A 10,335-nucleotide genomic window follows, 5' to 3' on the forward strand; every position below is an offset into this window, starting at 1 on the left:
TCCCCATGTAAAAGATAGAATAAGCTGCTAGCCTAGCCTTGCCAAATTGAGTCTCAAGTCTCAAGTCTCAAGAAACAAATTAAAAATCATATTTCATTCCCATATATATATCAAACTTCATCACGCACCGTGCTTCAATTCCGATCCCTACATATATACCTACGACCTTTCTTAATTAATTCTGATCTATGAATACAATGATGGATTTGTATGGAAGTGAAGCCATTGAAACAACTTCAACAAAACCAAACAAGTACCCCTTGTGCTACCTCAAGAAAGCATTGCAGTTCTTAGTCCCATTGTCTCTCCTAATTTTGTCCTCCTATAATTTTCACTTCTCCCACGCCTTGGAGAGGAAGTACATGTTCCTCATTTGTAATGGAATACTTTTCTTTCTCGCTAAGACCCTCACTTTTACCTCTTCCTTTACTGATCTCGACTACACGCCATTTAATGTTCAATCTCTGCCACCGGAGACTCTTATTGGCCTTGACCACGATGCTCATCAGCTTCAACAACAAGAAGAAGAAGAAGAAGAAGAAGAGAAAGAAGAGATATTCTCATCATCAGGGCATGGTGGAGCTTTGAAGGTAGAAGCTGATGATGAGAAAGGTGGAGGAGCAGGTTTAGTAGATGCGTTGCAGACAGATGATGAAGAAGAAGAAGAAGAAGAAGACAATGATATGAACATAAACACAGAAGAGCTTAATAGGAGGGTTGAAGAGTTCATAAGGAAGATGAAAGAAGAAATCAGAATTGAAGCTAAACAACAACACCTTATTGCAGTGTAATCATGCATGCACAACATACATACATATTAACATATACATTACCAGTGCATGTCTAGTTGGATGGGTAGCTGAGATCTCCCTTTTGTCCCCCACCTCCCTCCCTTTTTATTAAATAATATTTCAGTCCTTGTGTGTAAATTTCATTAATAACATTTTTACAATGTACTATACTTTACAAGGTTGCACTCTGTACTTTACAAATTGTACTATTCTTTTAGGGTGTATTTAGAAATCCGGAAAATAATTTCCGTTCCAAGTTTCTTTTGTTTGATTGGAAAGGCATGGAAAATGCGGTCAATAGAAAATAATTTCCATTGACCATGAAAAAATGAGGCAATTTTTTCGAAAAACGATTTTCGAATTTTTTTCCGGAAATCATTTTCCAGAGTTGGCTTCGACGACGTTTTGGCCAAAATGACCAAATCTGTAGGTTCCGGCGGCCTGGTTTCTGGTAGAAACCAGTCTGGCGGAACCTCCTCTTCTTCTTCTTCCTTCTTCATTTTTTAGGGTTTAGGGTTCTTCTTTTCTTTTTTTTTTTACTTTTTAAAATAAATATCATTATAATATCATTCTCAAAAAAAAATCATTATTTTATATATTATTACTCGTATAATTTTTTATATTTAAAAAAATAATTAAAATGTAAAATTATAAAATTTTATACATTTTTCAGAAAATGAACCAAACACACAAAAAACAGTTTTCCAGAATGCAACTAAACACTGAAAATGAAACTGTTTTCTAAAAAATGACTCATTTTCCAGAAAACATTTTCAGTCATTTTCCTCTACTTTTCAAATGCACCCTTAATGTAATTCTGATAAAACAAAATGTATAATTTTGCAAAGTAGGTACACGTTATTTTAATCACAACATTACAAAATTTCTTATTATTTGTATGTGCGTGGTAAGAATATAATTGTTTGTGCATTTCAGTCGGAATCAAATTTCGACTTTTGTCCGACAACAGAAAACCGAGAGGGTTCTCTTGTAAAGCATCCACACTTAGGTTCAATAAAAATTATGAAGGGATAAATTATAGTGACTCATCAAACCTAAGACCTTCCGTTTAGAATAATAATAATGATGTCTCATAAAAAAGTACTTGGCAGAGACGTTACTACTTCATACTTCATTCTTGGATGCCACCATGCCTAAGCTAAAGAGAAAATATGGGATTGGGACAATTTTGAAAGAAATCTTTCTCATTTCAATCATTTACTTAAAGCAAAAATAGTCAAATAAGTCTTTAAATTTTAAACAAAAGTGTAATTAAATTCTTAAACTTTAAAAAAGTGCAAAACCACCGTCAGCGCCATTAAAAAAAATCAACCGACCGCCAACAACCCAAGAGTCGTTTCTTCACTAAAGAATACGACCAGTTTAGTCGTCTTCTCCAATGGAAAAGACAACTAGCATTCCAATCGCCATCTCCATTGGAGAAAACAACCTCTAGTCATCTTTTTCTTCAATGGCTACGTTCGCCAAACACCAAAATGTTCATTGAAATTGTCATCAGAACTTTTAATGGCCAATTATTCCAAGTGGCTAACCAACTATTGGGTTTAGGTACACAAAAAAAATATAAAATTTAAGTGTTTAATTACACTTTTTAAAGTTTAGAAGTTTAATTGCACTTTTGAGTAAAGTTCAAAAACATATTTAACCATTTTCCCTTTACTTAATATAACAAAAATATTTACATTCTTTCAATTTTTGAAAAGAGGCCCGAAATAAAAGACACCAAGAAAATTTCGCAACGTCTATACACTTTCTATAACTATAAACTTGTCACCTATCTTTCCAAAATCTTCAAGCGCAACATAGAAACTTGCCAACCTTACACCACCATCAAACCCGCAAATTATATCGTGGACCGCACATCAAAACGACGTCATTTTGATTAATGAAAACAGATAAAACCACCTCCATTCCGCGCCATTCACTTTCAGTTCATATACACTGCAGTTATATTTCAACACAACTGCAGTTGCATTTCAACACAACTGCAGTTACATTTCGATATAACTACAGTTTCATTCGATAATATAAAAACACAAATGTGAAACTGTTAAGTTATTCAGTATCAGTTTATATCAGTTTATATACACTGCAGTTACATTTCAACACAACTACAGTTACATTTCGATATAACTACAGTTTCATTCGATAATATAAAACACAAATGTGAAACTGTTATTCAGTATCAGTTCATATACACTGCAGTTACATTTCAACACAACTACAGTTACATTCCGATATAACTACAGTTTCATTCCGATATAACTACAGTTTCATTCGATAATATAAAAACAAATGTAAGGCACTATCTTTTGAGATGACTTGTAGTATCAGTGACCACGGTCCACGGTATAACAATTGCATCAAACCTGCACCAAAAAAAGAAAAAAAGGAGAATAAACCAAAAAACATCCTCACTTATACCTTGTATAAAATCATGAATTACATTATACCATATAAGTTTTAACAAACTTTAATAAATAAGAAAATCCTATATATAATGTCCTATAGCAATAATGAAACCATGCTGTGTGCTCCCCCCCCAAAGAGATAACTTTACTAGAGAAAGTTACAACTTACAACTAGCTTTCACAGCACACAACATGATGCTGCTAGACATTTTACACTCTTCCTTGGTAAGCAAGTTTATAACGTACGTATTATGCCTTAATGGGTTAATCCCAAATTAACATAGGAAAGTGTGACCAGATAGCAGAGTTGGTATTCAACATTTTTTAGTTTAAGGTAAGAGTAAACAAAGGGAAGATAAAACATGTACAAAACCGAGCAGATTGTCTGTCATGAGTTGGAAGCAACGTCCCTAGCTTTAGTTGCAAACGCACATAAACCAACACTCTAGTTTTCTATCGTGTACAAACCCGAATCCAGATGATTGTTCTAATCCACAAGGCAACCTGTTATTAGTAGGAAGAAAATCAAACTGTTTATGAAACTATGTCACAAATCCAGCATCGTATCATATCATCCAATCACATTATTGTTTATTTTGATCAACATCGTTATTTAACTATGCAACCACAACATTGTCAGCAGAAATGAACCGACAGACAAGCTTTTCAGTTTCCACGTGCCTTCGAAAAAGAAAAGGCGTGCATGATGATCCAGGAAATGGAACTTAGTGATGATTGCTAAAAATGTGTGCATCATAATCTATGGGGTCCTCCGAGTGATTGAGCTAGTGAAAACAAAACCACAAACAATTTCATGTAAAGTTCATGGAATGTAACAGATCAACCATGATATTTTCACAGAAAAAGCATTCTAATCGGTTTGCTCTCTTGTCCTCAAGAGAACAGCACAGTAGAAGTTTCCAAATATGTGGTCCAAAAGAGCGAAACTATCATTTTCATTTTCATCAGATTAACGTCCTTTTTTGTTTACAAAAAATTATCATGAAAGCAAAGAGAGGGTCCCCAAATTAAATGAAGTGGGTAACTGGTGAATTGTGTTTAATGACGACATACCTGTAATGGAGAAATCTAGAATGGCCATGGGTCATGGGTGGCACAAATTCATGATGAGACACACAACTTGCCTGCCAGCTCCATATATCAATCTACACAATGAGACAAAAACAGTAAATCCCATGATTCAATGTTCCCTATCCATTCACTATCAACCAGTTAACAACTCAAGAGTTTGGATTGTAATACGGCAGAAAAAAGAGGAGTTACGTTGCTGACTTGCTGTCCATCAGTTGTCTGAGTTATGAGCTTAAGAGATTTGAATTGGGTCTTTATCTCACAGACTAGTGGCCACTGATTCTTTTCCTGTTATATCATCAAGTTTATGCAGTTCGATCGTTAAATAATAATTCAACCATTAAAGGTAATGATAAGATTGCCCAACAAACTAGTTCTAAAAAATTTCTTAAATCAACAATACATGATATCTATTGGTGCATTTAATTTATGTTTAGACAGATAGCAGGCCCTAAGAAAATGATTTAAACCATTAAAAACTACAAGTGTACACTGTATGCATCTCATTACATCAAACCAAATATTACAGCAGAAGTAGTAGTAACAGAAATGAAATACTGTAAAAGGGTAAAAGGTAAAAATACAAGAACCTGATTTAGTGATCAATCAAATGCTAAGCAGGCCTATTCTCTCTCTTCATTTTCCCTCTCCCTATCTGATAAAAAATTCAAAAATTTTCATCTCGACATCTGACTCACTTCAAAGTTCAAACAACTGAATAAAGAAGCTAGCTTGACTTGACATAGCTCCATAGCACCACCTATAAAATGAAGGCTTGCAACAAAAAGAATTAAGAAAGTCTCTGTTAACAGAATCAGTTCTCTCCTCCCCTTTCTTAATAAAGCAATGGTAGTTTGGTGCTTAGTGATCAAATAAATAAATAAATTATGATGAAAGAATGTAATGACTAATGAGCAAAACACAAGGAGCACATCTGAGGAGCATGACTGCATGGCTAATGAAGAATGTCGATATTTTACCACCAATGAAGTAAAGGCAAAGCACAAAACTTTCTGAACTCCATTCTTTTGCTGCCTTTTACAGAGGATACATCATCTAACCAATCATTGGAAGAGGATCCAAGAAACTGAATCATAGCCAGTTATATCAAAACAATAATATTTGAATAGGAAACATAACATGAAAACATTCACTTGAAAACTTAGATAAACAGTTCGTTTAAAATTTATCAGAGTTGCAGTTTTCACCACATAAAGGATTGTATATGTTGTCTGCTGTCTTTGGCATTAGGTAAGTATCCCAGACATGATTCTTAACACTTGCTTCTATGAAATTTATTTAAGACAGAAGAAAAACAAAATGAAGCACTTATCAGTTCTGGTACGTAGACCAAATAATACAATGCAAGCAAAAGCTCCTAGATTCATGGGGATACAGAACAGCATATAAGTTGTCATGCTTACATATCTATCATTTGAGTCTCCAACAATTATTCCAATAATGACATATCCGATATGACCTATGGACGGAATAGGCAAGCATATGCTTCATGCTTGTTTGAGTAATAGCAATGAGATTTCCCAATATCATGCTAAGAATAGCTAGGATTTCCAGAAGAAGATGCCATACCCAGCCTCAATCTATTTTTTTTAATGCAAATTCAAGTCTTGAAGGAGATTACCAGAACTAAGTGGCATTAGTAACACACTAACACAAATGCAAGTTGACAATGGTAGCAAGAAATATAAACACCAGAATACTTTAATGTGTTTGTTCTTCAACTGACAAAATGCATGGAGTAATTCTTCCATGTTCTTCAGAGATGTCCGAAGAAAATATGAGATCCCTTACTGATCAACAGCATATGATATCCTAAAGTGAGCTTAATAAGTTAAATAAACAACCATCTCTTCCGTCATATTTGCCTAAAAATTACTTGTGATCTGTTTCAGCCATAAAAAACAGAATCATATGTCAAACAATGTAATCTTTAGAAATTTGCAGGCACTAGCCTGTTAATTATGCAGAGTACTTGCATTTTACTTCCCTTGGTAGAGATGTTATCAGCAACAGAACTTAATACAAAAAAGGCTATCACTCTAATCAGCCCTAAAAGGGAATAACAGAAAAGGAAATTATTAATGAATCCTATATTTCACACAAGCAAGATGCATTTATTAGAAGAAACTGAATAAAATTTAATCAGAAACTTTACATTGTTTCCATTTCCTTATGTACATATTCCACTACCATGTGAAATTGATTTCAGACTATCTTCTAAGAACCAATCATCCTTACAGAAATTCAAATTCATCCAAGAACCAATGAAGACAGGAAATACAATATTGGGCTTAATTTCTTGAGCTATTATTGGCTTCTCAAGATTATGGTGAAGTATTTGCCCAATAACTTCTCCTTTTGAATAAGTTATCGGTTTACTCTTTCTTAGCCTTTTTCATTTTCATTTGATAGATATCCCTCCCTAAGCTATCCCAAAGACCAATCTAATCATTAGCAGACAACAATCAGATGTTAACAGGTGAAAGAGATGAATCCATCACAACACCATTGGGAGGTGGCATGCTTTTCACCTCATCAATTAGTCTTGTGAGTTGTTTCGTAAGCTCTTGACGAACATAATTTGAGCGCTCTACTGTTATCGATGATTCAGAAAAAAGAGTTGCAGTTAGAGCATTGTACTCTTGAAACCAGTCGCCACTGCTGTATCCATTCCTTATATTGTCACAAGGAAGCAAGGAGCTTTCTTGTTGCCATCGATTCAAGAAATATTTTTCTGGAAGCTGAAAATAATTTTTCATCAGAAGAACACGAAGAGCATGTCTGCATAAGATTCCAGAAGTTTCAAATTCCTTGCAGGAACAGTGGATCTGTTCATCTTTGGGTGCCCAAATAACAAGGCGTTCATCATCTTTTTTGAAGTGGCGAAGGATGTACGAACCATTAGCCATTTCAGATGCAGTGTATTGCATGGCCAAGATTAATTCACTTTGTAATCTGCTGAAGGAAAAATCAGTAAGAACATTCTTTGCATGCTCTTCCATGGGTGAGCAAGTCCTAAGATGCATGTACGGCCAATCATCATGTGACCGAGTTTTATAGTTTGATGAAATTGCAACCTGAAAATTGTAAATAATAAAATTATAAACAATAAATACAGAGGAAGTAAAAGTGCTCAAAAAGGTAATGATTCCTTATCACAACTAGAAAAGTAAATCATATTATCATAAATGTAAGGGATAATTCCACATGGAACCCTAACGTTTGTGACAGTAATACATGGACCAACTCTTGTTTTTTAATTTACACCTACACTGCCTGTATGTCTAGCCATCCCCAAAGAAACATGTTCTTTGGTACTTCTGCCAGTTTTGCCCAAAGAAGCAATATTTACTAATTCAAGAAATAGAAAAGACTGTTAATAGAATTTCATTGTGAACCAATTTAATATCTTTTAAAATTAGGACTTTAGTAAAATGATCCATGAAATTACGTAAGATTTAGATGCAATTTTTAAAATGTTACTGTCACAAACCTCAGGGTATGCATTTATAACTGAATACACTTTACCTGATCAAAGAAGCTGCGCAAACATGTATGTTTGCCAAAAACTTCTTTCAAGAATGCATTTATGTACTTTGCATACGACATGGAGTTCATTTGTGCAATGAAACAACCTCTCGTATAAGCAAATGCCCAACATACCCGGAATAAAAAGAGTAAAGCAATATGCTTATCTGAGTTTAGCCCAAACCGTGAAGTCATCTCATTCCAATGACATTCAAAATCTTCTACACTCTCCAAATGATATAACACTTCAAACTCAGATTTAAATTCTGCATACCGCGATCCAAGTGGAAGAGAGAACCAGTTGGATATCTTTGGCAGGATATTCCAAATAGAGATAATGTGTTTTGTGCTAGGTAATTCACTTTGGATGGCATCTCTGATTCCAGGGTCAATATCAGTTATAATTGTTCGAGGAGGTCTTCCTTTCATGAAACGAAGAAAAGCCTGTATCAGCAAGCATAAAGTTAGACTACTAATGAAGACAAATAAAATGTACTATAACATATAGAATAAAACTAGAATGATCCAGAAGGATTTCTGTCGTAAACCTGCAAAGCCCAGATGAATGAGTGTGGCACTTCATCCTGCAGTAATGCGCAGCCAAAGAAGATAACTTTTCCATAATTGTCAATGCCAAGCCACACTCCAAAAAGCATACCATATGTAATTGATCGATATGTTGTATCAAAATAAACTACATCACCAAAAGTGTTGTATGCATGAACTGAGTCGCCATATGACCAAGCAATGTTCTCAACCTTATTACTTTCATCAACAGTAACATCATAGACAAAGTAAGTGTCAGTCTCTTTGGCAGCCTTGCAGGCCTCAAGAAGATCCAATGTGTCACTTTCTCTTTTCTCGGTCAATAAGGCATCATTCTCTTGAACTACTTTCTTGTGGTTTTGAACAAAATTTCTAACATCTCTTTCCAGAAAGGGTAGTTGTTCACCTCGAATTTCCTTTTCCAACTCAAGCACCTTAACTATTCTATGGATTGGAAAACCAGCTTTTGAGAGCAAAAGAATGCGCTCTTGATCTGTTTCTTGGATTTTACGGTAAGCTGGAAGTAGGCGTACTTGTTCATCCTCCAAGAGTTCATGATTATGCACATTACTAAATTGGACAACACACCATTGAGAAACTCCATCCATGACTTCCTTTGATAGATACATCTTTGCATCACATCCACACCGAACTGACTTCCTATCCCTGTGATGCTCTCCTGCGGATTTCTTCCTCGTAGGCGCAAAACCTGATCGATAACAAACAAAATCTCTCTTATAGATACCCAATTGGGGGCTCAATCTGGAGCGCTCTTTCCTAACTGAAAATCCATTCCGTCTAGCAAAATTTCTGTAGTACTCGAATGCATCTTCATCACTCTTAAACACCATACCCACGTAAGGCGAAACCATAGGTTCTGTTGACCTAGACTCACTTCTTGCCAACTGGGATGCAATGGTTGCTTCCTCAGTCTCACCCTCATTCGAAAGGAAACATTTCCAATCCCCACACGGGCATTGCTGCCTCCTCATCCATAAATTCTTCGAAGGCACTGATACCATAATTTATCTATACCTACTACACAGATTCACATAAATGGTGTTTAGAAAGACCCAGAAGCAACCCACAACAAGAACTTTAAGCGAATTATTACACAGTGTTACGCCTAAAATGGAATCACGGTATCAAGGATATAAAGCAAGATTCAAACTTTATGTAGATTCTGTAAGTGGGTATCTAAACTCTTAACAAAATTGCTTTTTGGGGTAGGTTTCAAGTCTTTCGATCAAACCAAATGCATACACATAAAACATAATCACTGAAAAACTGTACGAGCAAGAGAGTGAAAACAAGATTGATATACGGTTAAAGGGAAAATTTTTACAATACCAGTGAAGAAGACAAGGGAAGGAAATTCAGTATTTCTCTTTGACTGTCCCCAGAGCTCGGAGTGCTACTCAGTTTCTGTCGCAGTTTTGTTCGACTGACAATCAGAGGAATTCTGCATAAGGAGAATCCAATTCGAGATTATGGATGGATCAATTATTAACTTTTGGGCCAAAAGTTTTTATAAAGCAAATAAATGTTTGGGCTATGATCCGGATCATACAGTCCAGTTCAAGAAAATACAGGCAAATTTTCGCAAATTATGCCGTGGACCTGGGTCCCGTTTCACTATATATATATATATTTTAAAATTACTAAACATATAGCCCTGAAATGTGTGAATGTGGAGGTTTCAAATTGTGAATGTGGAATATAGAATTTGTGAATGTAGAGTTATGAATGTGTGAATCTGTAGTAGAGTTAACAGAGTTCTAACAACTTGTAGCCCTGTAATGTGTGAATCTGGAGTTCCCAAGTTGTGAATATGGAGTATAGGACATGTGAATATAGAGTTTTGAATATAGAATTTTGAATGTGTGAATGCATAACAGTGGTAATATAGTTACTAAACGTATAGC

General features: G+C 35.1%; 2 protein-coding genes across 3 annotated transcripts; one reads left to right on the forward strand and one right to left on the reverse strand.

The window, feature by feature from the left end:
* The first annotated feature begins 200 nt into the window (after positions 1 to 200).
* LOC116005759 lies at positions 201 to 791 on the forward strand. The gene has a single exon (XM_031245995.1). The coding sequence runs from the start codon at positions 201 to 203 to the stop codon at positions 789 to 791; it is 591 nt and encodes a 196-aa protein (XP_031101855.1).
* A 5,638-nt stretch (positions 792 to 6,429) lies between these two features.
* Positions 6,430 to 9,848, reverse strand: LOC116005988 (putative protein FAR1-RELATED SEQUENCE 10). 2 transcript variants are annotated; one of them, XM_031246228.1, is made up of 4 exons: positions 9,761 to 9,848; positions 8,413 to 9,445; positions 7,865 to 8,308; positions 6,430 to 7,413 (listed from the first exon to the last, which is right to left on the reverse strand). In XM_031246228.1, exons 2-4 carry the CDS (start codon positions 9,430 to 9,432, stop codon positions 6,802 to 6,804), a joined length of 2,076 nt encoding a protein of 691 aa, XP_031102088.1. In that variant the 5' UTR covers positions 9,433 to 9,445; positions 9,761 to 9,848; the 3' UTR covers positions 6,430 to 6,801. The 2 variants fall into 2 exon arrangements, with proteins under 2 accessions (XP_031102088.1, XP_031102089.1); XM_031246229.1 differs by having other exon boundaries at positions 8,413 to 9,448; positions 9,761 to 9,838.
* Between the last annotated feature and the right edge of the window lie 487 nt (positions 9,849 to 10,335).

This window comes from Ipomoea triloba, chromosome 15 (genome assembly GCF_003576645.1).
Source record: "Ipomoea triloba cultivar NCNSP0323 chromosome 15, ASM357664v1".
Lineage (NCBI taxonomy): Eukaryota > Viridiplantae > Streptophyta > Magnoliopsida > Solanales > Convolvulaceae > Ipomoea > Ipomoea triloba.

Coding starts and splice junctions, on each gene's coding strand:
- LOC116005759 (XM_031245995.1), top strand. CDS start 201: ATGGATTTGTATGGAAGTGAAGCCATTGAAACAACTTCAACAAAACCA.
- LOC116005988 (XM_031246228.1), bottom strand. CDS start 9,432: ATGGTATCAGTGCCTTCGAAGAATTTATGGATGAGGAGGCAGCAATGC. Junction 8,309..8,412: donor CATTCATCTGGGCTTTGCAG/GTTTACGACAGA, acceptor TTGCTGATACAG/GCTTTTCTTCGTTTCATGAA. Junction 7,414..7,864: donor TGCGCAGCTTCTTTGATCAG/GTAAAGTGTATT, acceptor TACAATTTTCAG/GTTGCAATTTCATCAAACTA.